This window comes from Mixophyes fleayi, chromosome 8 (assembly GCF_038048845.1).
Source record: "Mixophyes fleayi isolate aMixFle1 chromosome 8, aMixFle1.hap1, whole genome shotgun sequence".
Taxonomy (NCBI): domain Eukaryota; kingdom Metazoa; phylum Chordata; class Amphibia; order Anura; family Limnodynastidae; genus Mixophyes; species Mixophyes fleayi.
In genome coordinates this window covers 118864558-118891889 of record NC_134409.1, presented here as the reverse complement: position 1 = coordinate 118891889, position 27332 = coordinate 118864558, and the positions used below count along the sequence as shown (strand labels likewise).

The 27332-nt window shown below is 40.2% G+C and overlaps 1 protein-coding gene across 1 annotated transcript in view; it reads right to left on the bottom strand.

Annotated features, from left to right (window-relative positions):
- LOC142100173 (protein FAM3A-like) overlaps positions 1-27332 on the bottom strand; it is a 62222-nt gene that overhangs the window by 16204 nt on the left and 18686 nt on the right. The window contains exons 5-7 of the mRNA XM_075184117.1: positions 18152-18210; positions 17134-17184; positions 12290-12371 (exon numbers count right to left, since the gene is read on the bottom strand). Coding sequence (XP_075040218.1) covers positions 12290-12371; positions 17134-17184; positions 18152-18210 — 192 coding nt within the window. The remainder of the gene's footprint in view (positions 1-12289; positions 12372-17133; positions 17185-18151; positions 18211-27332) is intronic.

Here is a 27332-nt window from a genome sequence, read left to right as displayed (position 1 = left end):
ACCAGCAGTCTGCTTTACATATATTTTGTTACCAGGATCTCTCATTTTTGTAGTGAAATCTGAATGTCTAAATTATTTAATATCTATATTACACCTATGTGCTAAGTTTTCTGTTAAAGCAAGTAAGGAGATTGTGGCTGGATATTGGTAACTATGGCCAGACTAAATTAAAAGAATTGGGTCTTGTTTTTGTATTGTACGTTCCAATCGATCTGTGAAGTAACTCCCAGGAAAAATTTAAATAACCAATTTTAGAATTTATTTGTGGCTTGTACATATAATAAATATGTGGTATTTTATGTCAATAGGATAGTGGAAATTGCAGCTTTTCAACATCACAATTACTCCTTTGGGTGTTCTTTATAATCCCTGAAAAACTAATTTCTCCAATTTATTGTGTCTCAAATAGACTAAACTGGTTAAGGCAATGAAAACCTCCATATTCAGACATTGGCTTCAGAGTGAAGTCACAGGGAAAGTCTACTGTGTTTGAGCTGTGTTCTTTCATTTATTGTGGTAATGTTGATTTAAAGCTGAGCACAAACAGTTGATCCCTCCACTCTGCCCAAGTTGCCAAGATTTATTGCCAGTTTAGCTACAAATACAGTTGGTGAAATTGGATGACTTCTGGCATTCTGGGGCCTGTACATGTGTCTGAAGATGACCACTCACAAGGCAAATAGCGGTCATGTTCCAACTGTATTTATCAGCATGCCTGATAATCATCCAATCTATTGCCCGTAGCAAGAATTTTTATTTAAATTCTATTCACTACCACAAAGGCAACTCAACAATACTTGATCTTGTAAACTATATAACACTAAACTGTAAATATTAATTCAAAATATATCCCAGACATTCAAGTACTACGTATTTTTCACTTAAAATCACTGTTGCACTTTTGCTCTATTGTCTTGAATTGACATTTAAACTGCCTAACTTCTTTCATTATGCCCTGAATACTATACAATAGCCAGTGGGGACATGTTGAACATGGTTTTAAAAAGGTTATGTAATGGATAAAAATATTTTATGAAATTCCAGAAATAATAACCAGATCCGAACAAGATAGAATCAGATCTGGCAACAAGAACTATTATACCATGGCAATTCTTAAGTTCACGCTGCTTTCAGAAAAACTGGTTATATAATATTTGTTTATTCACATGTGTCTCCTAATTGGAAACAGATCATTTAGCTCATAGGGTGTGTACATACCACCTGTATGACAAAAATGCAGTATTCCAATAGTAAACAAAATACCTCTATTAAACAAAATACCTCTTAAACACATTTAATTTTTTTAAGTTTCAAGGAGAAGTTACATTGAGAAGCCACTTTGTGGAAATACTCAAGATAAGGCTAAAATAATGCAATATGACTTAGGTTAAGAACACGGTAATGTCAATGCTCTATATTCTAGGACTTTATAGTTCTGAACTGTACTGTTAGCAAATTGTTTTTATAATATAATTTTTAATTATTAAAAATGACCATTTAAGATCCTTTCACCCACATCATACTATGGGTCATATTCAATTGTTGGCGTTACATGTAAAAGTAACGCGGCGCATGCACTGTTACCATCATTACGGTAATAGTGCACGCAATTACCATTATTACGGTACCTTTAACGCTGGATTTAAGCTTGCAGCTCAGGGAGCTGTGAGCTTCAATCTGGCTTAGTATTACCGTAATAACGGTAATACTTTTAACGCCGTGGGAAACGGCGACAATTGAATATGCCCCATGTGTCATATCTGAAAATACAATGCATAATAATCCAATGCTCTATATAGTAAAATAAAGTAGTTTCTTTCTTAGTTAAAACAAAAATAAATAACAAAAAGAGAAATTAGATCTGCTCTAGGGATTGGGTTCCTTACTTAAAATATGTTCTAAATAAGCACATAATGTAACGTGAGGGGGTGCTCATCCAACTAAACTTAGTAATTGCATAATTTCATATACTTGTGGTAAAAACCACAAGAAAGGGTTAGTTTTTTGAGCACTCCAGTCCATCTATTTTTATACAATCACTTTTATAAGTTTCATCTTAAAATACTCAATTGTATATACTGATCTCCAAAGGCGAAATATAAAATAAAGTAAGTAAAGAAAAAGGGAAATAAAATCATAAAATAAAGACCTGCTGCAGGACTCATGAAATGTTTGTGTGACAGTATAAGTCCTATAAATCTCACATATCCCTCTGTCTGTATACACTTTTATATCCACTTAGCTATTATCTTGTGTGTATTAATTATCAAGTCTTATAAAGTAGCCTTATCATGTACATCTGCACACAATGCATATAATGGGCAACATCAGTGCAATGTTAGTCTTGTGTGTCACACATGTTCACCAGGTTTAGTGCACATACTTGTTTGTATCAGCTTGAATGCTTTATTAAGTGCACACACTTATATCAACTTTGTTGTCTTACACACTAAGAAATAGTTGTAGCGGGGAATAGGGTCTGATACATACAAGATACAATTATCATTACTGTATACCTAGATCCTTATAGAGGAAGCAGCATCTATATATAATTGGTGATTGCATGCATATATTCCCTATTGATTAGTGAGTTATCATTCCTCCATAAAGCACATTGCAAATGCCAAGTAGGCACTGATTCAATCTCTGGCAATCTTGCTATTGATGTGCAGTGCTGCTAAAATAATCCCTGAGGAACTAATCACTCTTAAATACTCTAACAAGGCGCTAAGGGATTCTCATGTGAACCCTCTTCCTATATGCCCCTCATAGTATTACATACACTATTTTAAACCGCATAAGATGCCACTGAACACGGGCAGCCGGCCCCTGTAGCTTCCAGGCCTTCAACATCACCAGGATGTATACCAGACACGTGTTTTGCCGTAAGGCTTATTAATGGGTGTTGTGAACATAGAGAACTTACAGTTATAGTTGTGGGGAATAAGGCCTAAATCAGAACTGCAGTGTTTATTTGATATATCAACTGAATCCATTGATAAATTCAGCTACTATGGTGTAAAATGCAAAGTTAGAAGGACTGTTGTATGTTTATTTGGTGACTCTGCACATCCCAGTGTTGGAAGATAGCAGTATCACATGTGGCAGCTTCAAAGGCCCCTGCGGTGAGCTATTTCCTGACACAAGTTAGTTTTTTTGGACACCGGAATAGACTTTATGGAGCCGTTCACAGCGTGACATCCTTTCAGACAAAGGCAGCATTTGAAGGCTCCCTATACAGGTATAAATAAATATGAACTTCAAAGAAAATGTCTTTGTATTTCATATTTTGGGGAATCTTTGTGCTACTACATACTGAGGAGCAGAAATCACACCCGGGTTGTGAATTATTCTTACTAGCGGTACCCGGGAACAGCTATAATCACATGGCTTTGGGAAAGGGGTGCCCCATTGCTATAATTCCATCATGTTTGGTATTTAAATGTGTGGGAGATTATGACTGGTTTATTGAAGGGGGAGTTATGTCTTTGGGATATATTTGTGAAGAGTTACCAAAGGTCAAAACTTTTGGAATATTTGTGAGCAATCTATAGTGACACCCAGGGGACATCCCTGCCACCCTATTAGCATCAACACTGCCCCTGTAAAGGCCATCACATTTTATTTTGCTTAAAAAAACCTGTGTTGTGAAGGGGCAAATTATCAGTTTCTTGGGGATCAATCTAATTGAAGGACTGTCCATCTTTTCTGCCTACCCCCAGGAATACAGATTATTATACGTAAATTATGCTCTGTACTTTCATCCCATTTGTTTTTATAACTGTTTTCAATTTTTTATTTCTATGTAAAATCTTTTATCTAATTGTTTTTTATTATCTGTAAGCATTGTACCTTTTGTATATTAAATCTAACAATTTAATAGTTTTGTCCTTATTGCTCTAACCAAATCCATTGGCTATGTAGAAGAGAGAGATTGCTTGGCAGGGTTAACTCTTTAGATACCAGAGTGTGAAGGGTTAACTGTCTATCTACCAGAGCACCAAGAGTGTGCAATTAAATAATTAAGTCATAGGTTTGCTACGGGCCTTATACGCAGCTGGTGGCAGTTTGCAGAGAGGTGTGGAAGCAGGTGTCAGTGTTGGAAAAGGGACCTTAAATCTGTAGCCTTAGAAAAAGAGGTGAGTGTGAGATTTGGTCTGAATCCAGTGTGCTCCCTTATAGTAAGCTTCAAAGTCACAAATCCGCAGAGAGCGGTTTGTGACAGACAGGGTAAGGCTGGCAAATTTCAGCCCGGTGGACAAGACTCGACTCAGCAGCCTATTTTAAAGTAAAAAAATGCAGGTGGCCCAGTGAACCAGCCCATGGTAACACACTATGGGCTATGGGACTGGCCCGGGGGGGGGGGGGGGGGGGCGTATCCCGCTGCCACCCAGCCCAGCCTGCCCCTGGTGACAGATAAAGAGGATCAGAAGCTGACAAAATAGAGGTGATATATTGTATGACTGTTGGAATTGATGATAAGATATTAGGTCAGGGAGTAGCCAGAGGGTGTTATCCCTGACAATGGGAATCACTAATTCGCTTGTAACTGATGTGTTCTATACGGCGCTCAGGCAATCATATTGTAATCGGATTGACACTAATCTAAGCCAATCCTACCTTCTTTCACATTCAGCCAGTCATCATAGTGAAATTTGATTGATGTAAGTTTGAGCCAATCTTTTCCCTTCTATTTTGATTGTAGTCTCCTTAGTGATAATACACATCAAAGTCCGAAAATGGTAAGAGAACACAGTGGATCATCATGATATACACTAGATTAAATTTTTGGGAGAAATGGATTAATATAAAGTATTTACTGTTATCCTAAATAAAATTGAATTAGTGGTAGGATCATCCTCGCAAAAGGGTCAGTGTAGTGGCTAATGCTCACATGATTAGTTCCAGTGCATCTGACGATGTACATGATTATTCTTTAATGTCTCATTATATTGTACTCATTATAGTGAATAATCTTAAAAACGGTAAGTGACTAATAATGGTGAAACTATTTGAACTTGTGAATAAAATGAAATATGTGTAAACAGCTAACTAATAAGACACCTCATTGGGTGATTAGTGTATGTGTGTTGTTTTGTGACCACATCCTGAAAACTTATGATGAAAATTAATCTCTGAGCACGTGATACACAGTGATATTGCTCATGATATATATTGCACCCTGATTGAGCTAAAAATAAAGGAATTATAATAATTATATAGTGTATCAGAAAAACGCAGAATGGTGAACAAAAATAGTAATCATGTGAGCATTAGCCACTACACTGACCCTTTGCGAGGAGGAACCAATCACTAATTAAATTTTATATAGGATAAAAGTGAAAATACTATGTATTAATCCATTTCTCCAAAATATGTAATCTAAAGTAGTGTATATCATGATGATCGGCTGTGTTTTCTTACCATTTTCGGACTTTGATGTATATTATCACTAAGGAGACCACAATCAAAATCAAAGGGCAAAGATTGTGTGGTGGCATCTTAAGCGGTTTAGTAATTCTTTCCGGAATAGTGTGTGTGATAATATGAAGGGGGCATATGGGCAGCACGATGGCTAAGTGGTTAGCACTTCTGCCTTACAGCACTGGGGTCATGAGTTCAATTCCCGACCCTGGCCTTATCTGTGTGGAGTTTGAATGTTCTCCCCGTGTTTGCGTGGGTTTCCTCCGGGTGCTCCGGTTTCCTCCCACACTCCAAAAATATACTGGTAGGTTAACTGGCTGCTAACAAATTGACCCAGGTCTGTCTGTCTGTCTATGTGTGTTTGTTAGGGAATTTAGACTGTAAGCTCCAATGGGGCAGGGACTGATGTGAGTGTGTTTCTCTGCGGAATTAGTGGCGCTATATAAATAAATGGTGATGATGATGATATGGGATGAGGGTTTACATGAGAATCCCTTAACGCCTTGTTAGAGTATTTCAGAGTGATTAGATCCTAGGGGATTATTTTAGCAGCATTGCACTTCAATAGCAAGATTGCCAGAGATTGAATTAGTGCCTACTTGGCAATTGCTATGTGCTTTATGGAGGAATGATTACCCGCTAAGAAATAGGGAATGTATACATGCAATCACCAATGATATATAGATGCTGATTCCCCTGTAAGGATCTAGATACATAGTAGTGATAATTCTATCTTGTGTGTATCAGACCCTATTCCCCGCCACAACAATTTCATAGTGTGTAAATCACCAAAGTTAATATAAAGCATTCAAGCTTATACCAGTATGTGCACTAAATCTGGTGAACATGTGTGACACACAAGACTAACATTGCACTGACATTGCCCATTATATGGATTGTGTGCAGATGTACAGGGCCATCTTTTCCATTGGGCACGATGGGCAGCTGCCCGGGGGCCCCACGGGCAAGGGGGCCCCATAGGCACGGCTCTTAATGAGAATAAATAATCCTGCAAAAGAAACCTGCAAAAAAAACCTTCAAGGGTCACTGAGCAAGTACATCTATCTATCTCTATCTATCTATATCTATATCTGTATATATCTATATATCTATAGCTATATCTAGGGGCCCCAGTGCACTGCTTTGCCCGGGAGCCCATAATATTGTTAAGATGGCCCTGCAGATGTACATGATAAGGCTACTTTATAAGACTTGATAATTAATACACGTAACATAATAATAATGTGTATTGACAGAGGGATATGTGAGATTTATAGGACTTACACTGTACTGGTAATACTGACCTAATCTGGAAAACCAAACAAACATTTCATGAGTCCTGCAGCAGGTCTTCAATCACAATCAGAGATATTAAATGTAAATTAATCTCACTGTGGTTGGGATATCGAAAGCTAATGTAGCCAGTACCCTCAAAGGTAATGCTCACTTGAAATCTTTGTATAATATTTGTATTTAATAAACCTTTCCCATCAAGATAATCATTTTTAGAGCACTGTTCAAACCCATTTATAAGAGTCAAAGCTTAATTATATAAGATGGACTGTAGCTTAACCTGCATGATAGTGGATTGAATCACAATTATACAAGCTACTTAAGCTTCATATATTACAATTACTATAGTAAAAATCACAATTAGAAACACTGAATGCAAATCAATCTGAATATAAATCAATCTCTCTATGGCTGTGATACCGAGAGAGAACGCAACTGATAGTTTTCAAATGTAATGATCCTTTGTAATCATTTTACAGTATTCATATTTAATAAATCTATCCTAAGAAGATAGGAACTACTTGAGGACTGCCCAAACCTACTAGTGTCCACAGTAAGCCATACAAAAATCTAAGGTGAACAATTAATATACTATAAAGATATGTTCACAGCAATCCTATTACAAGAATTCTAATTCTAAAAAATATTTAAGATGATATGCATGCCATAATCTCATATATATATATATATATATATATATATATATATATATATATATATATATAAGAAGAAGCTTTCTTGTTTCTTTAATTTTTTGCGAATATCTTACACAGCTCTCAAGGTAAAGATGCCAATCTTATACAGTTGTTTAGTATCGAAAAAGTAGCCTATTAAACCACATTTCAACAATACAACAAAGCGATAGAGTGACAAATATTGAAAACATAATTTGTTGGTTGTAAACAAGTGTGACTGGATCACTTATAAATAACTTATGGTATAAATTAGAAAATAGACCTTTTAATGTGTCAGGGTCCAGCACCTGATGACACGGGAAGGTTTAATTAGACTTGCTGTTAGATTTCCTGTGTCTAAAACAAGATGCAGGAGATCACAGCAAGTATTAGGATATCACAGATAAGTGTAAATATTGTTAGCTTTGTATTGGATGTAAATCCATGTTTGGGTAACCACATTGCATCCTGATACTAAAAATGGCTCAGACCTCAAGGGGCTGGCTTACCCTATGAGGCTGTGTCCAAAACTGTATAAAAAGCACTGTTTAGTATTGAAAATTGTTCTTCTTGTTTCATCTGACCTACTCACTGGTACCTTCAACCAGGGTGAGAAAATAAACATCACTTGCTTCAAAGACCTGCTTGGAAACTTCTTTATCCCTGTGACCCACAGATTAGACCCAACTCTAATCTGTTCTCAGCTGTTATGAGATTTGGACCCAAGTTTCCGGTACCACCGCTCTGCCCGTTACCCAGCAGCTCTGGCCAGTGTGATAGGGCAGGGGGGATACATCCACAGCAACCCTGATCCATAGGAAGGGGTCAGATGTACCAGCCCAGGTACACCAGTAACGGGGTACACTAGCAGCGTCAGTTACCCAGAAGAAACCCGTTACTGGATGCCGGTAAGGAGTCAAGTGGTGGCACAATTTGTAAGCCCTTTCTACTGCGGTTAGAGGATGGATTTGGGATAACGAAAGGGAACCGTGGCAAAGTAAGCCCAGCCAGTTCCCAGCAACAACAGACAGGGTGACATAGGCGGTCTATTCTGTCCCAACAACTGTTTCACTGCTGGAAGGAAATCTCGCCACAACACAACATAATGACAATGCGACAAAGCAACAAATTTTATCTTCTAAATAGCATTTATGGACAATTTACCAAATAATTGGCTTTTATAAATTGCTACACATTACACATCGGACTGGTGCAACGTCGGGTGACCCCGCTAGTAACAATAAGAACAATCAAATAAGAGGATTTATTATAGTAAACATCTTTGGGTCCTAGTGTGTTTATTTTAATATACCACATTAACACATACACTTTTTTAATAGTATTTTTGCTGCTAACCAATTTTATTATCTTTGAATCATTAATAAATTATTTTAATATATCTTTGGTATTTATAAATTGAAAAAAAGTGTCACTCATTCTGAACAGAGTAAGACATACATGTTGGCCAGACAAGTGCACCATTTTCAAATACACATTTTTCACTTCTCTTTTTCTTGTAATCTCAATGTTATATGGTAGCACCTCCCAATAATCAATATTGAAAATAGCAAGTAAAGTAGATCTGGCAGGATCCACATAAATTTTAGTCTGGTCTAGTGCAACAGTTCTTTCTTTTTTTGCCAATAAACTGCCATCCTGTCTGCCACTGCTGTACCACTATGTTTCATAAGAGTTGTATCCTTTATTGAACTCCCATGTATTGTGCTGCTGCTCTATCACTAATATTAGTCAGCCAGCTCGCTGCAGCATTTGACCAATATTGGGGAAAATGTTGACAGTTGTGAAGAGATCATTACAAAAGAGAGTGTAAATGAATATTAATGATATAAATAGTAATGGAGAAACGAAAACAACTCAAAATTACATCATGTTACCTGTAAAACCAAAATACAGGGATCTGCACACATCTCTACCATAAATTGCACCATAACCGTGAGAAAATTAAAATAATTTTTTCACCACTGAATTGAAAACTTCGGCTGGATCACTTATAAATAACTTATCGTATAAATATATCTAAATTATTAGCACCGTGCACCAATGGACAGTATAACATTGCAAATGTACTTATCTTTCTATATTGGTATGTGTTTGGTATGGAAATGTATTTACATTGGAGACAGATGTCATGTTTGGTGTCTTGCAACTGTCTGGAGACATGTTAATTAAGTTTTTTCATGTGAAGTGACCAACACGTCTGTCTAGCCTGAAAGAACAGGCGGTGATCATTTGACTTGCTAGCAGACTCCCTAGGATTGTAATGCTCAGGATGCAAATGATCACAGATGAATTTTGCAAGTTAAATTGTGTTAAAAGCAAGATAATAGAAATGTTATATCCTGATGGTAAACATTCAATAGAAAACTTTAGACGTAGTGGCACTGCTAGTAGCAATGTAAAAAGGTGTTAAACCCCTCCAGGATAAATTATGGGAAAGCTGCATGAAGCACTGTCTTGAACATAGAGAACTTACAGTTATTGATAAGGGATAAATCATAACAGCAGTGTAAATATGGTATATCAAATGAATCCATTGATAAGTTTAGCTAAAGTGTAAAATGTGAAGACAGGGGGCTGGATTTACTAAGCTGCGGGTTTAAAAAAGTGGGGATGTTGCCTATAGCAACCAATCAGATCTCAGCTTTCATTTATTAAGTACTATCTACAAAATGACAGCTAGAATCTGATTGGTTGCTATAGGCAACATCCCCACTTTTTCAAACCCGCAGCTTAGTAAATCTAGCCCAGAGAGTCTGATGTAAATGTATTGGATGGCTTTGCACATTCCAGTGTGAGAAGATAGAAGTGTCACCTGGGGCAGCTTCAAAGAGTTCCTGTGGTGAGATAAAGCCTGGTTGTGACACCTGAATAGACGTTTAGGTACCGCTCAGCATGTGGTCTGGCTCAAAGAGGCCATGTGCTGACGTAGGCTATATTTGATATAGACAAAAAGAATTCAGTTTTATAATATGCCACTTAAAATAAATAAAAGTAGTAATCAACCACATATTCCTCAATAGCAGGATGAAGAGCAGCTCATATGTTGAATTCAGAATTCTGTTCCACAGAGAAAGGAAGGAAATGAGTGTAAACTCTGCAAATACTTTGTATTTAGGCGTGTTTGATATCAAAAGATGAACAGATTCATAAGGGATTTATTAATAATAAAATTGGCTCTGTGTGACGCTCCACAGAAAAGCTAGGCCACATAGTAGAATTGAGTAGTAAATCATACAACATGCAAATGGTGATTGAAAAAATGTCACAGGCCACAACCCCTGGGGGCAAGGACAGGATGTAAAGGTGTCTTTAAAATGCTGAGACGAGACACAGAAAAGGGGTCAGACTTTTCGGGGAAATCAATGCACTTTGATAAGCTGTCCATCTTCCTAGCCAATTCCCATGGCACAGATTTGGCAACTCACGTAAGTGCTATTCTGAATGTAACCCCTTTTATTTTAAACTGTTTTGCTTGTGTATGTCAATCTATTAATTGTTTATTCATTACTTTTCTTTATATCTGAAGGGCCTGTACGTTTGTATATTAAATCAATAATTTAATATGTTGCGTACTTGATACGCTAACGAATCCATTAGCCTGTTAAGAAAATAGCTCGGCCAAGTTAACCCTTTGAATGCCAGTGGGTGATTTGTTGATACATTTGATTAACAAGCTGTGTGTGCTTGCATTTACATTTGTGTAACAGTCTGGATGTTTAAAGAGTTAACCCTTTGCTTGCTGATGTGGGTCTTGTTAGTCTGTGAGCAGCTAGAAACCTTTTGTGCCAATGTGGGACAGTATATTGGAGTCCTATTGTCCATATTCAATAGGTGGTGACAAACTTGAAGTGTGTGGGGGTGTGAGCGTTGTTTGGGGCGATTCAGTAGGTCTATAACCTGTGTGATAGGTAAAGAGAGACTGTGGGCTGGAAACATGTGTCCTCATATAGCAAACACCCCAAAGTCACGGCAGCTGGGAGCATGTTCATGACAAGCACATAGACTGGTTAGAGTGGCAGGAGGCTGGATTACCTCCTGCCAGGGTATCTGGATAAAAAGTGGACTGTTGGATCATGTAATGCCATCTGTACCTGTCTGAATACCTCTAGTACCTCACACTAGTGAATTTAACTGTCCTTATTAGGACACTTGAGCTAATAAAACATCACTGCTGCAACAACCTGTTTTGGGTACTATTTATCCTACTGTAATTCCTGTGACTTGCAAATTAGAAAAAATCCAATACATTATCTGGCTGTTCTAAGGTTGGGACCCAGCACTTCAGTACCAATGCTTTGCCTGCTACCGGCAGCTCTGACCAGTGTGATAGGCCAAAGGGAACCATTCTTAGCAACCCTGATCTGAAGGCAAGAGGTCAGGGTTACCAGCCCAGGTGTACCAGAAGGGGTTACACTAGCAGCTAAATTTTACCCAGAAGGACGCGGTTCTGGATGTCTAGTGCTGGCAGCAGCTTAAACCCTTCCTACTGCGGTTAGAGGTTGCATTTAGTATAGAGAAAGGTGGCTTTGACAAGGCAAGTCCAACCGGTCCCCAGCAACACAACAGACAGGGTGGCATAGGCAGTTCATGCTGTCACAAATAACATGCAGATCATTTGTGAAAACTGTTCCATGGGTAACGGTAAATAAAGCGTGTTTTCATTTTCAAAACTGTAACATGTAAATGTGAATTAACAGGTGATTGGTTGCTGGTGTCAGCACAACCTTTTGTATATGGCTATTTGTTAAACAGATATCATTAATGTTCCTGAGTGTCTCATGAGGGTAATACAACTTCAAAAGCATATCTATCTTAGAAAAAAGCTTACTTAAGTATGATGGCATAATTACATTTCACACACTATGTTAGTTACTTACTTTCTGGATGCTTCATCGAATGTTGCAACAAATACCAAGGTACCATTTCCCAAGGAAGACAAGAGTTTAGGTAGATGTTTATCTTTGAAAAATAAGAAACACATTATAATTAGATTACAAACTAAGAAGATGACAGAGATTGAAATTAAAATATATGTATTATATACCAGAGGCATAATGAAAAATGTCTGGATCCCATTGCAAAATAGTGATGGGGCCACTACACACCATCATAGCACCATGCCTACCACACCATCATAGCACCATGCCTACTACAATGTCTGCTGCAGTCAGTACCCAATAGGGCAGAGTACCAAATGCATTAGTAGCAATTTAGCAAATTTGTCTGCTAGAGTTGTAGTTATGCCACTGTATATAAAAGCTGTTATAGAGTGCAGATCAGTGAAAGCAGTTTCTGGAGGCTCCTGTTTCTGTCAGGAGTAACTTCCAAATTCCAATTTTCTTCCCAGAAGTTCAACACCTTAGCTCTGGAGATAACTACAGTGCTTGTAGGCCCAAGACACTACATGGGTTATCCAAGCCTCAAATTTGTTTTACCTCTCAATGTTCCACATCATAGCCCTCACACAGAGTCAGCTCCCCCCCAGAACCTGGTGTATATTTATGACGGAGTAACATTAAGAGTTTTGCAATGAAAATAGATTGGAAGAAAATACAATCACTGAAATATACACACAGTGGCCACTTTATTAGGTGCACCTTTCAAGTACTTTGCCCTAGAACAGCCTGAATTCTTCATGGCATTGACTTAATAAGGTGCTGGAAACATTCCTTAAATATTTAGGTCCATGTTGACATGATAGCATCATGCAGTTGCTGCAATTTGTTGGCTGCACATTCATACAGCAAATCTCCCTTTTCACCAGATCTGGTGATGTAGAGGTCATTGGAGCATACTGAACTCATTGTCATCTATGTAACCGGCTTGAGATGATGTGTGCTTTGTGACATGGTGCATTAGCATACTTGAAGTAGCCATAAAAAGATGGGTTGACTGAAACCATGAAGAGATGCACGTGGTCAGCAGCAATAGACATATAGGTCATGGCATTTAAACAATTTTCAATGATATTAAGTGGCCTAATGTGTGCAAGAAAATATTCCCCACACCATTACTCCATCATCAGCCTGCACAAGTGACACAAGGCAGGATAGATACATGAATTCATGTTGGTTACATCAAATTTTAACCCTTCCATCTGCATGTCGCAGCAAAATTCAAGATCTGTCAGATCAGGAAATGTTTATCCAATTTTCTATAGACATGTGCCCCGCTGCTGTGCCCACGAAGAGCGTGAAGATATGCCCGCTGCTGTGCCCGTGAAGAGGGTGAAGACAGAAGAGAAGAAAATCTACTCAGTGGTCCTGCATTCCAGCGGTGAGTACTTCTCTTTCTTTTCCGCAGGTCCCGGCAGCAGAGAGCACGTGAGCCAATCAGGGCTCACCTCCCCCTGCTGGCCAATCGGCGGCTGGAAGAGTGAGCCAATCCTGGCTCACCTCCGGCCGTTTGAATTATTGGCGCTGCAGCAAGCCAATCAGCACTCGTGGCAGAGCCGAGTGACGTTAGCGCACCGACAGCTATTTAAGCCGACGGGCGCTGCCATTTTGCCAGGAGTCAGACGACGGAGATCAAGAAAAGAGGATGTGGAGCGGAGAGCTGTGCGATCAAGAAAAGAAGACCGAAGACGACGGCGGAAGTGGTAGGGTGCCCTTGTGAGGGCAAGGATCTACCCTGTCACTAGAAGACAGCACTGAAGTCGTAGGTGGGGAGCCATTGCAGAGGCTAGGAGCGCCCCCACCCAGAAGACAGCCTCGTTGAACAGGAGAAGAGGCATTGGCTGGAGGGTCTGTAAGACCAAGAGAAGAAGGCGTCGGGACAAGCTGAGTATCCTTCACAGAGCAGGTAAGTATATCCTGTGCGGTTAGGTCGGGCACAAGACCCGTGGGCACTGTCAGGCACTAGGCCCTTGGCACTGTAGTGGGCACAAGGCTCTGTCACAGATAGGAATAGGTAGGGAATTAGAAGGGCACAAGGCCCTAGCTAGTTGGGCCCAGAGCCCATAGTCAGAAGGGCACAATTCCCTGTAGTTAAGGGCATAATGCCCTGTAGTCATAGAAGGGCACAAGGCCCTAGGCTCTGTCACACATAGGAATAGGTAGGGAATTAGAAGGGCGCAAGGCCCTAGCTAGTCGGACTTAGAGCTCATAGTAAAGAGGGCGCAATTCCCTGTAGTTAAGGGCACAATGCCCTGTAGTCATAGAGTTGCGCAAGGCCTTGTGTGGAGAGGGGCAGAAGGCCCCAGTAGTTAGAGTCAGGGCACAAGGCCTTTGGAGCTAAAGCGGGCTTGAGAGTCCATAATTAGAATAGGGCGCAGGACCCAGAGGTGTAAGTGGATCTCAGGTGATACACATTTAATGAGGGTGTGGTGGTTTTGTAAAATGTTTGTTATGTGGAACTACAGGTCCCAGCCAGCCGTGGATGTCAGGGCATGTTGGCACTTGTGGTTCTCCAAGTGCCAACATGCCCTGGCTGCCGTGGGTATGCCGGTGCTTGTAGTTATACAAGCAGCAGCATGCCCACACTATTTTGGGCAACCTGACTGGCTGGGACTTGTAGTTCCACAAAACAAAATGGCGCCAGTTTGTTTTTTTCACTATTTTTCGCAGTTATTACCCTACTACCCACAGCCCATAGGGGTAGGAAGAGCCCTAGTGCTATCAGCACTGGGCTGGGTGTCCCTAGGGGGGGGCCCGCTCGTTTTTTTTTTGGTGGACCCCACTCCCTAGGGAATCCAGCCCAGCGCTGAACAGTCTGGGGTTGGTTAGTCATTATGGCAGGGGGACCCCTGCCGCGTGTCCCCCCTGCTATAGTGCCTCCAACCCCGGCTGGTTTGCCTAGTGTTGGTTCCATGAAAATTGGGGGGACCCCACGCAAAATTTTTCCCTGATTTTCACGGAACCAGCAGTAGTCAGGCAGCACTAGGGTTAAGCATGAATAGAGGGGGACCCCACACTTTTTTTTTTTTTAATTTTGATCTATTCTTTACAGTTTTTACAGCTGTATAACAGGCAGTGTAACAGTGATGTGTTTACAACTCGCTGCTTCAACACAGGAGAGTTAGCTAAACACGGGAGTGTTTACATCGCAGCAAATCGCCAGAGATGACCAGCGATTTTGAAGATCAGGGTGAAAATCGCAGCTTGATACATTTCAAGTTTTTTTTACTAAAATCGCAGGTTATCACCCATGATTTTCCGCGATTTTAACACGCTGGTAAAATCTTGATTTATTTACCTAAAGGTAGTCTTCCCGTCCCGTAGGTCCCTGGGGTTACAAGGAATTCCTGAGGCAGTGATTGGGCACCTCACTGGCAGTGCAGCACAGCCTTTGTGAGTTCCAGGGGTGCGTCCAGTGGATACCAGGAGATCAGCAGTTTCTGAGATACTCAAACCACTCTGTTTGGCACCAACAATAATTCCAACAATAATTCCAACAATAATTCCACAGTCAAAGTCACTTAAAGCACCAGAATGGCAAGAATTGTGATCTATTTTAACAGCGACTGAACAACTCGACAGTGTCTGCATGCTTTTATGCATTGAGTTGCTGCCACATGATTGGCTGATTAGATATTTGCATTAACGAGCAGGTGTTCCTAATAAAGTGACCAATGAAAGTAATTTCTATGAAAAAAAATAAAAAATTATTTTATTTAAAAAATATTGTACAAACAGCTGTAAAATCTAGAAGAATTAATGATGAGGGTGTGCGTATTAACAGAAATATAATGATGTCATTAGAGGGTAGGGGTCTTGATCCTAAGAAATATGCAACAGACCTAGGGTACAAATAGAAGTTTTTTTTTTAATAAATACATTTTTTTACATTTTGTTTTCATTGTTCATTTCTTCTAATTTATTTTAATTCCAAAGCTGAATGTCCATGATAAAAAATACACTGAGTTTTGATTTGTGGACAGCTGGCTCTGTGCTGTATGAACTGACCCTCATCACATCAAGCCATTCTGCTGACAAATTCTTGATGACAAAACACATTGGGCCATGGCTCGACATGAGGTTGATGAGACAGAGCTTTAGAATGTAAAATGAAATGGAGGCTTGGATCTTCTGTGTCTTGGGCCTACAAACAGTGGGGCTCTCTCTCATTGAAGCTGTTTAGTGGCAAATTGGCAATTACACCTGACAGTTATGGGAGCCTTCCTGGGCAACTTTTACCATTCTACACTTCACAATACTAGATTAGCAGTTATTTTACATCATATATGCCAACAGTGAGTTATGGAGTCTCGGAAGGTCCTAGACAGGGGGCGTGGTAGAATAACAGGAGAAAGTGGGGCATGGTCCGATCAATCAAGTCATTTTGGACCCGCCCCAAAGACAGAATCAATCATTTGTAACGGGGGAAAGGGCCAAAATGACGCGATTAACAGCAAATCGTGTCATTGAGTCTTCCGTCCTGCCAACTTCACTAGGAAGTGGGCAGGATGCGGGAGAATTGTCTGATCTCCTGGGAGTCCAGGAGACCTACCCGGATTTCAGGAGAGTTGACAACTATGTTTTACATTCATCCAGTATATGTCCTATCTTGTAGGGAAGTGCAAGCAAAAATGAATGAAATTGACCCCTATTTCCAGGCTCGGTCAGTACCACGGGTCCTGTCATTGAATTGCTCCCCAGCCCATTACATACAGTGAAATTAGTTGAAAGATAACTTGCACCTAATTAACTTTCCCCCATAATCACATACAAAATGGCAGCTACAAATGTCAGATAGGTGTAATATAAAATAAATTCTAACTTACCACCAAAGTTCGTGTTAAAATAGCATGATCCTAAAACTTCTGCTGAGTTGACTAAAAATAAATGAAAACATAACATTTAATCCTGATATAACGCTTTTTTTGAAACAATCAGTGTTGCTTTTTTTCTTTTTAAATGTATTGCAAATTCAGTTGTGTCCTAGGGATAGATGTAGTCGCATAGACATTAGTTCAGTCCAAAATATGGCATCCTTCACTATGGGTAGTTCATGTGTATTCATTAAATAGTACTGCAGATATGGAGGAGGTTCTCGGATGAGTGTGATCTGCAGTAACTATAAAGTCATCTCTGACTGACTATTAGAGGAGACTGCTGAATTCACATAGGCCAAAATAAATATTGAATTACAATAAAGTACATTTTATTGTGATTACTGTTCTTTAAACCCAGAGCACTAAGGGGTCGATATATCTAAGGGCAAAAAGCCATATTGCCTGTGAAACTATAGGAAGGAACACAGATCCGGCACCAGTATCCATCCACATAATACCAAATGGAACAACGGATAGCTATAGAATCTAAGGTAAGAACACCTGTCCCAGCAATATTTTTTATCTAAATTACATTGATAAGGGATCATTTTCTGTCAAAAGTTAGCCTTATCTGCACAATTGGGGACCTAATGATAAGGTGAGCCCTAGGATTTAGAACCTGATTTTAGGTTAAACTGAGCGACCTTTTAATGCAAAGTTGAGACAACCTTTTTGGAAGCAGTCACTAAAGAGTTTACAATCTATTTTTTTTCCTAGTTGTGACAGTGGGTCATAAAAGTGATTTGTCTATAGCAGATAAAATCACACAGCAGAATTCAAACCAGGATCCTCAGTAAATATCTCAGCATCATTTTTTCAATTGCCTTATAAAGAAACTTCTCAAGGAGAGCTCAGTATATTGATCATAAAGTGTCCATAGCTGTCATTTTTATTTTATATTTCAGAGAGTAAAGACAAAATATATCACAATAAATCAAAAATATTATATAGATTTTTTTTTATTTACCATTTACTAGGGCCAAACTCAGTCCTATACCAGTGTTACGTAGCGCGTCACTGACAAGGCTGGAATTGTAAATGAAAGAAAAAATAAATTAATATATTGGTAATATAAGAAGTACAAACAATTTCTGTGGGTACAACTAGAAATATCTGACCCTAAAATAATGAAGGCACTCTTTCTGGCCCTGTCTGAACCATTACTGTCACATACATCCCTGAGAACTGCTGTATCCCACAACAGAATCTGAACATACAAGTTACATCTTAACTAAAATAACACAGTTTCTTGGACTACATACACATCCTTTTTCTCCTAAGGACATTCTGAGCTAGGATTGCTTTTTGAATAAAACAATTTGGGTGGGTGCTTGCTTGGAGTTGGCACAATAAAGTTTTGTTTGAAGTGCTGACTATATCCTTTATATGTCCCTCCTACAAGCCAGTTTAGTACTGTGCCCGAGGAGAGACACTTAACTAATTTTTCGGAAGATTAATAAACATAACCAAAGATACAGTAACTGAAAGATATAGACAGAATTAGTCAACACATAACTGAAAACATGGCAGGAAAAAGGCCCAGTGCTGGGAGGGCACCCAGTGTCCCTTATGGAATCAGAGAAAGATAAGTAAATATTGTTTTCTCTTTCATCCATAGGGGACACTGGAAGTCTTGACAATGGGGACGTCCAAGAGCAACCCTAACGGCAGGGACAGCCCTGGGACCCCTGCAACACTGAACGGCCAAATTGAGAGTCAGAAGCCGACAGGGTATCAAATTTGTAGAAACGCAGGAAGGTATGTCGACCCGACCAAGTGGCTGCTCTACACAGTTCCTCAATAGAAACCCCTCTAGCGGCTGCCCAGGAAGGGCCCATGGATCGAGTGGAATGAGCAGCAATAGATGGTGGAGTTCATAGTGAAGCCACATAAGCCTGATGGATAGTAAGACGTATCCAGCGTGCCAAGGTCTGCTTAGAAGCAGGCCACCACCCTGGACGTACTGCGTCATATAATACAAACAGAGCATCTGTCTTGCGAACCGTTGCCGTTCTTTCCACATATATTCTTAGCACCCTAACCACATCCAGGAAACGCACTGATGGACAATTATCCTCCAGGATAGGTACCACTATTGGTTGGTTAATGTGGAAAGCTGATACAACCTTAGGAAGAAAACCCAACTTTGTTCTTAATTCAGCCCTGTTATTGAAAAACACTAGATATGGAGACTTACATGACAGGGCACTGAGATCTGAAACTGGCCTTGCTGAAACTAAGGCCAATAACATGACCACCTTCTATGAAAGGTATTTTATTTCAATTAATTCCAAAGGCTCGAACAGGGAGAACTGGCGAAAGGATAATACCAACTCCAAATCCCATGGCATAGTTGGAGCAACAAACGGAGGTTGCAATCTCAAAACCCCTTGTAAGAAGGTCTGAACCTCCAGGAGAATTGCCAGTTTCTGTTGAAAAAATATAGATAAGGCTGAGACCTGCACTTTCAAAGACCCCAATCCTGCCTCAAATTCTACCTGTAAAAATGAAAGAAACCTGGATGTTTTGGCCGAGATACTAGAGATGCTCACTGACCCCCGTGAAGTGGTTTTGGTTTTGGATCTGGATTAGCTGCATGTTTTGGTTTTGGCAAAACCATCCTAGTGTGTTTTGGTTTTGGTTCTGTCATTTTTTTTGAAAAATTGCTAAAATGTGCTAAAATCCCATAATTTTGCTCTTTTTTTGATCCTACATTATGATTAACCTCAATAACACTAATTTCAAGTCATTTCCAGTCAATTTTGACCACCTCACAGGTCACAATATTATTTTCATACACTTTTGGACAAATACTGCAGCTATCTGGCTGGATGGTAAGCGACAGAGCAAGGACTCAAACACATGGCAGTTCCTACCACATCTAGGACACATTGGCACAAAGCAGTGACAGAAAAGAAAAGTGGGGCAAGATGGAATTGTCCTTGGATCATTAAACCAGCTATGGTTCATTTGATCACTACACCTGTTTCTTGGACAAACACTTGATGAAACAGCAGCAAAGTGGAAGGTAATACATATACATGTCTATTTAGACATCCATGCTTACATTTCTTCTGCAAGCAACGTTGTTCTTTGTTAATAAAACTGTTGTCTTTATATCGTTCAATTTTTTTTAAAATAATCCTCCACCCTTCTTTGAATGTTGATAATAAGATCAGTTGGAGTTACAGCACAGGTGTCACTAGTTCTGGTCAATACTTTTACAGTAGACAAGACCAGATTCTGGTCAATACTTTTACAGTAGACAAGACCAGATGTCAAAATGTTGTGATGAGTCATCTGCATCATCAATTGGTGTCTAAGAATTTTGCTAAGCACACAACAATATATAGCACATGTAGGTAACATTGGCATACAGCGGTAGCTGAGCAAAAAATGGTGCAAGATGGAATTGACCTTGGGCCCTCCCACGCACCCTTATGTTGGATCTTAAAAAGGACATGCACACTTTAATAAACCAAGCACGTCAGCCACAAAAGTGTCACTCCTTGTGGCTGAAGTGCTTGGTTTGTTTGGGCTCCCACAAAACTAGGTAAAAATGGCTTTAAGCCACCTAAGTTAACAGTGGTGTAAATGAACTCTACTATGGCAAGATGTTGTCGTCATCCTCATCCTCACCCTCATCAGTGTGTACATCATCCTCCCACATTATTAATTCATCACCGTTGGAATCCACCGTTACAGAAGTCTCAGTATTTTGATGTAATTGGCGGGAAAGGCCTTCCTCGTGGAACTTGAAGTTCATTTTTATGAACATCATCTTTTCCACATTTTGAGGAAGTAACCTCCTACGCCAATCGCTGACAAGGTTCCCGGCTGTGTTAAAAACTCTTTCCGAGTACACACTGGAGGGTGGACAGCTTAGGCAGTGCAAAGCGAGTTGGTACATGGGTCTCCAAATTCCCTTTTGTTCCTCCCAATATGTAAAGGGACTGTCTGATGTGTCTATTTCTATGATGTCATAAAAATAATACTCCACCATCCTTTGGATGTTGATAGTAGGATCAGGTGGAGTTACGGCAGAGGTTTCACGTTTTTTGGTCAATTCTTTTAGACCAGACGTCAAAATTTGGTGCAGAGTCATCTGCATCATCCCTGGATCTCATGGGAAAGCAGAGATTTTTTTCCTTGCAGCAATTGAGTGTGAAACTGAAGGAGGAGACGCCGTCCTGTCACGCAACACTTGAGCTGTCATCTTGCTCTCCAGGAGCTCCTTGCATCTCTTCAGATCTGGGTCAGTTGGAAATAAAGAGAAGACATAGGTCTTAAACCGAGGATCAAGCACAGTCGCCAAATTGTAGTGATCCGATTTCAAGATTTTGATAACTCTTCGATCCTGGTGAAGCGAATAAAGTACTTGATCTACAAATCCGACATACATAGCGGAATTGCTTTGTTTAATCTCCTCCTTCAGTTTCTCAAGCTGCTTTTCCAAAAGTCTAATTAAGGGAATCACTTGACTCAAGTTCGCAGTGTCTGAACTCACTTCACAGGTGACTACTTCAAATGGTTTCAGCACCTTGCACAATACGGAAAGTATTCTCCACTGCGCTTTACTAAAATACATCCCTCTTCCTTTCCCAATGTCATGGCTTGTGGAGTAAGCGTGGATGGCTTTTCGCTGTTCCTCCATCCGCAGAAGCATATACAGGGTGGAATTCCACCTTGTTACCATCTCTTGCATCAGTTGGTGGCAGGGCAAATTAAATTGCTCTTGCAGCTGCTGCAATCTCTTACGCGAGTTGCCAAATGCCGGAAATGTCCAGATATTTTACGGGTCACAGACAGTATCTCCTGCACGTCTCTGTCATTTTTTAAAAAGCTCTGCACCACCAAGTTTATTTTGTGAGCAAAACAGGAAATGTGATGGAATTCACCCAGCTGTAATGCTCTGACGATATTGGTGGCATTATCAGAAATGACAAGTCCTGAGGAGAGTCCAAGCAGGATAAGCCATGTTGCAATGACATCTTAGTTTTTGTAACAGATTGTCAGCTGTATTCCGCTTAGTGAAGCCGGGGATACACAGAGTAGCTGCCTCTGACAAATGTGACGTACTTGGGTACATGCTGCTGCTGTTCCTGCTGGTGAAGGCGAATCACCAACCCCGTGGGCTGTCACAGTCATATAATCTTTCGTTTGCCCATTTCTGCTTGTCCACATATCTGTGGTTAAGTGTACAGTGGGTAGAATGGCATTTGCAGCCCAATAATAACATTTTTACGAACCTTCTGGTAGAGGGGAGGAATAGCTTTTCTACTGAAATGGTGTTGTGATGGAATTTGGTAATGGGGACACAAGACCTCAAGTAAATGTCCAAAACCAACTGCATTAATATTGGATATTGAATGCAGATCTAATACGAGCATAGTCGACATGGCGTCTGTGATCTGCTTTGCGACTGGGTGACAGCTTTCATACTTGCTTCCTCTTGCAAAGGATTGTTTAACAGTCAATTGTTGTAAACTACTAGTAGTCATCTTCTTGTTCTTCTTCTGGGATGAAGATTCAACCCCAGCAGCAGCAACAGCAGTGGGACTAACGCTCAAGATATCTTCTGAGGAATCTAGGATAGTGGAGGAGTCATCTAGCCTTAGCAACTTGGATGCAGGACTAACTCTGATTGCTACTGAACAAAGCTGTGCCAACATACATCTTCTCTCTTGTCTCAATATATCTCCCGAACTCGACAACTTCGTTCTGCACAAGATCTGCGTCTCTCGTCTACACTCATTACATTCTCCCATTCCCAGTTACAGGACTTTTTCGGGCTGCACCCAATCTATGGAATTCTCTCCCTCGCACAATAAGACTCTCCTCTGGTCTACAAGCTTTCAAGCGTTCTCTGAAATCCCACCTCTTCAGACAAGCTTATAATATTCCTCAACCACCCTCTTAACCTCACTACATTACCCTATTACCACCCTTTACACAATTTAATACATGACAACTACCCCCTGACCAACATTGTTGTGTGACAGGATCATTTAGCTTATGAGTCACTTTTACCTTTGCAGTCTGGCTGGGCCGACTGCAAATGTAGACTTAACCTCATGTGTCAAACTCCCATTGTCCAATAGATTGTAAGCTTGTGAGCAGGGCCTTCTCACCTCTTTGTCTGTTTTACCCAGTTTGTTTATTAGTTTACTATGTTTGTCCCCAGTTGTAAAGCGCTATGGAATATGTTGGCGCTATATAAATAAATGATGATGATTATGATATTGATGAGGACGGTGTTGTGGGTGTAGATTGCAGGCGTCGGGATGTAGGTGAGAGAAGGGTCCGAGCTGATGATGGACTGCTGCTTGCTATTTTATTACCATAACTTTCAGATTTTCCCAACACCTTGCCATGAAGTTGTGTCAAATGGCGTAACATGGATGAGGTTCCTAGATGGATTAGGTCCCTATCTCAACTGAATGTGGCTTTACATACGCTACAAATGGCTAGACAACTGTTGTCAGGATCTGGGAAAAAATAATTCCACACATAAGAGGTGGATTTTTTGGTCTTATGTCCAGGCATGACAATGGCCTTCTTCTTATCACATGCAGGAACTGCTTCCACCGGTGCAGGACTAACACAAACAACATCATCCTCATCAACATCCTCATTAGCGCCCTCGTCGGCTACACAAAAATTCCCCTCATCCTGTTGCAATTCCAAAGTGGAATCCTCAATTGGTGTATCACCGGCTACACTCGGGCTTTTCATGCACACATCTGCAGAAATGCTGAAAGGGGCCTTCTTTATGGGTACACTATCAGAATGGTCACGATTACACATAGCACTCGTGAATGGACTCTCCTCAGATATTACTGTCATTTCTTAATCTGAGCATACACTTTCCTCTAATGTCTTACTGTTTTCTTCCAGCTCGGCTTTTACATGTAAAAGTATTTGGGCACCACTTTTGGAGTCCAAATTACTTGGTCTTGTTTGGTCACGAGTGACCTTACAAGAAGATGCCTCAGTAACAATTTTAAATCTCGCACTCATAGATAAAGGCGAAGGCCTCATTCTTTCTTTGCCACTGCGTGTGTAGAATGGCATGTTGGCAAAAAAAAAAAAATTCGGCAGATAACTTTTCCTGGATTACAGCTCTTTTTTTCTTTACCACGGTAAAAGGTGTTTTTTTTTTTTTGTTTTGTTCCCTGACTTAAAAAGACTATGAACTTTTACATAGGCTTTACCAGATGACGTACAGGAATAACTATCATCAGGACTGGTGGCAGCAGCTGCTTGCTGCTCCTGCTTTTCTGTGTACTGATGTGAATCCATTTGGATAACACCCTACTCTTTTTGGTGCAAATTCAGAAGAAAAGTCTGCAGGACTAGTATTTGTATTTCAGCAATGACAATTAGCAATGGAGCTCTTGTCTTTGGGTGTATATAACACCCTACACTTTTTGGTACAAATTCAGAAGAAAAGCCTGCAAGGACTAGTATTTGTATTTCAGCAAAGACAATTAGCATTGGAGCAATGGAGTTCTTGTCTTTGGGTGTATATAACACTGTATATACTCTTTGGTGCAAATTCAGAAGAAAAACAAGCAAGGACTAGTATTTGTATTTCAGCAATGACAATTAGCAATGGAGCTCTTGTCTTTGAGTGTGTATAACGCCATACACTTTTTGGTGCAAATTCAGAAGAAAAGCCTGCAAGGGCTAGTATTTGTATTTCAGCAATGACAATTAGCAATGCAGCTCTCCTTTTTGTGTTACCTATATAACACTGTAGAATTTTACTGCAGAATTACATCAACCCTGTAAGCACTATTATTTGCATTTTTCTGCAATGAGATTTAACACTGGAGCTATGGAGCTCTCCTGAATGTCACTGATTACTTTCTTTAACACTGCTACCACCCTCCTCTTTCAATTCTGTAACTTTCCCTGCCCATCTGCTCTACACTCTATGCTACCCCTTCTGTATCCCTCTCTCAAATGGCGCTAGATCGCCAAGGAGGGCAGTATTTACAGATTCCAAAACTCGTGAGATCCGATGACGTTACGATGATGTTTTGCCTCGTTTTGGAATCTGAAAAAGTGCGAAAGTACCGAGCCGACTCTGTACTTTTTTTTACACCAACTATATCCATAGGCATTTTTTCTATATACAGTGCCCATGTGAAATGACAATTACTAATAAAAGCCTTTACCATCATTAACTCTCAATGAACCTGATATAATTTTTTCTCCTGGGTAAAAGATGCAGAAATAAGCATAGGAGCAGGTTACATAGATACATATGATTACATCTTTACCCACATAAGGCCAACGATAACGGCCATATCATTATGTATGGAGAAACTTTTCAGACTTCTTGACCTTTTTGTGGGGTACAGTGCCCTTATTAAATAGTGGCAGATATATATCTCTGCCACCACCAATCTGAAAAAGCTCACAGAACCTTTCCCGCAGAATATGGGACATCTCTAGAACACAAGAAAGTGTTCCATAGTATATATATACATATATATATATATATATATATATATATATATATATATAACAGCAATCTACATGGGGCGAATAATAACCCTGTGATAGTTATAAGGGTAGCTATATCTGCTATGAACCAACACTGTGATTAGACACAATATATTAAATTCCAGTGGTCCTGTGTACAAATAAAGAATCCTATTAGAGATTATAATAATTCTCACGTATTAAATTATAATACGTATCTGATATTGAACAAGGGCAACCGGCTTTCCATATGGGTCATTTTTATCTCTCTAACACTTAATTTCAATCTTTTCACTCTATATTTTTAATTCGCCGACTTGTGTGACATTTGGTTATTTATCTAACCCTTTTTAATAATAATTACTAATAAAGTTGATTTTATGGTAAAAATTCCTTAGGATAGGAAAAACCTCACATACTACTATATTCAGCTGATATTCATTATCAGCTGTATTTCTTTGATGTCCACCCGTGCATCTGGACAGGTATCCCTCCAAATCTGGCGCAAAAGACGGGCTCCTACTCTGGAATCCCCTAGGTAGAACTGGAGTCCGTCATGCAGAGGGCTTAGCACTGGATCTACTCCACTGCAAGGAAGATGCAGCGGCAGTACGACCTCTGCCCCTGAATCCTCTATAAGACATGGTAGCTCCTCTGAACCTACCCCTATGTCTGGAGGATATCCGAAAGGACCGAAAAGATTGTGCAGCATAGTTTTTACGTGGATTTGTAGTAGCTGAAGGTAAAAAAGTGGACCTTCTTTCATCAGAGGTAACTTCTCACCATCAGATTTATCTGATTGTAACACACTGGGCAAAACTCTCTTTTTAGCTGCAGGACCGGCCTGAGACACAGCCGGAGCCAAAGACTGTGTTAAATGTTCAACCCTGTGAACCAGAGATTGAGCCCATTCAGACTCACATTGGGACCTAGACGCTTCTCTTTCGTGCCTAGAAGCGGATAACTCAGCAAATTTCACAATATTGCACAAGATCACCCTGCCACAAACTAAACTTAGTTTTACAAGTTCTGCATACTACAGATTTTTCACAAATCTTAGCTGCCTCCTTCCCTGCTATGCTTGACATACAACAAAAAACAGGGAATATAGTGAAAGATAAAGCAGGAGAAGCAGATAGAGAGGATATCAGCTGTAATATACACATACCAAGTACACACTGCGTGTATATTCAAACAGCATCGGGTCCTTGTACTGTGACATACTCACAGTTTCTGCTAACTCACTGCTCTATCCCCATTGTTCAAGGGCTCTGAGAGTGATCCCGGATGTTCATGCTGAGGAGAGACTACAGAGTGCCTCTCCGGAGCTAGCGTGCTGGAGAGGAACTTTTTATCTTCACAGCCACCAACAACATGCTCCACCACTTCCGCCCCTTAGCACCTGTGAACACAGCCTGCCCCGTCTTTCTAATACCGATCCTCCCACTAAAGGATGAATCGGCTATACAATACCCGCTGCCTGACTTCGCCGGCTTGCAGGGTTTATCCGCGGTTACCAGACGCAAGCCTGGACACAAACAAGCGTCCATAAGTTCCAGTAATCTAGTAGTTCCGAGTGTTACTCACTGTACAGGTCCCGAGAAGACGTCAGCCGGCTGCGCTCCCCGTCACTAGTAGGTCTGCTTCTGTAACTT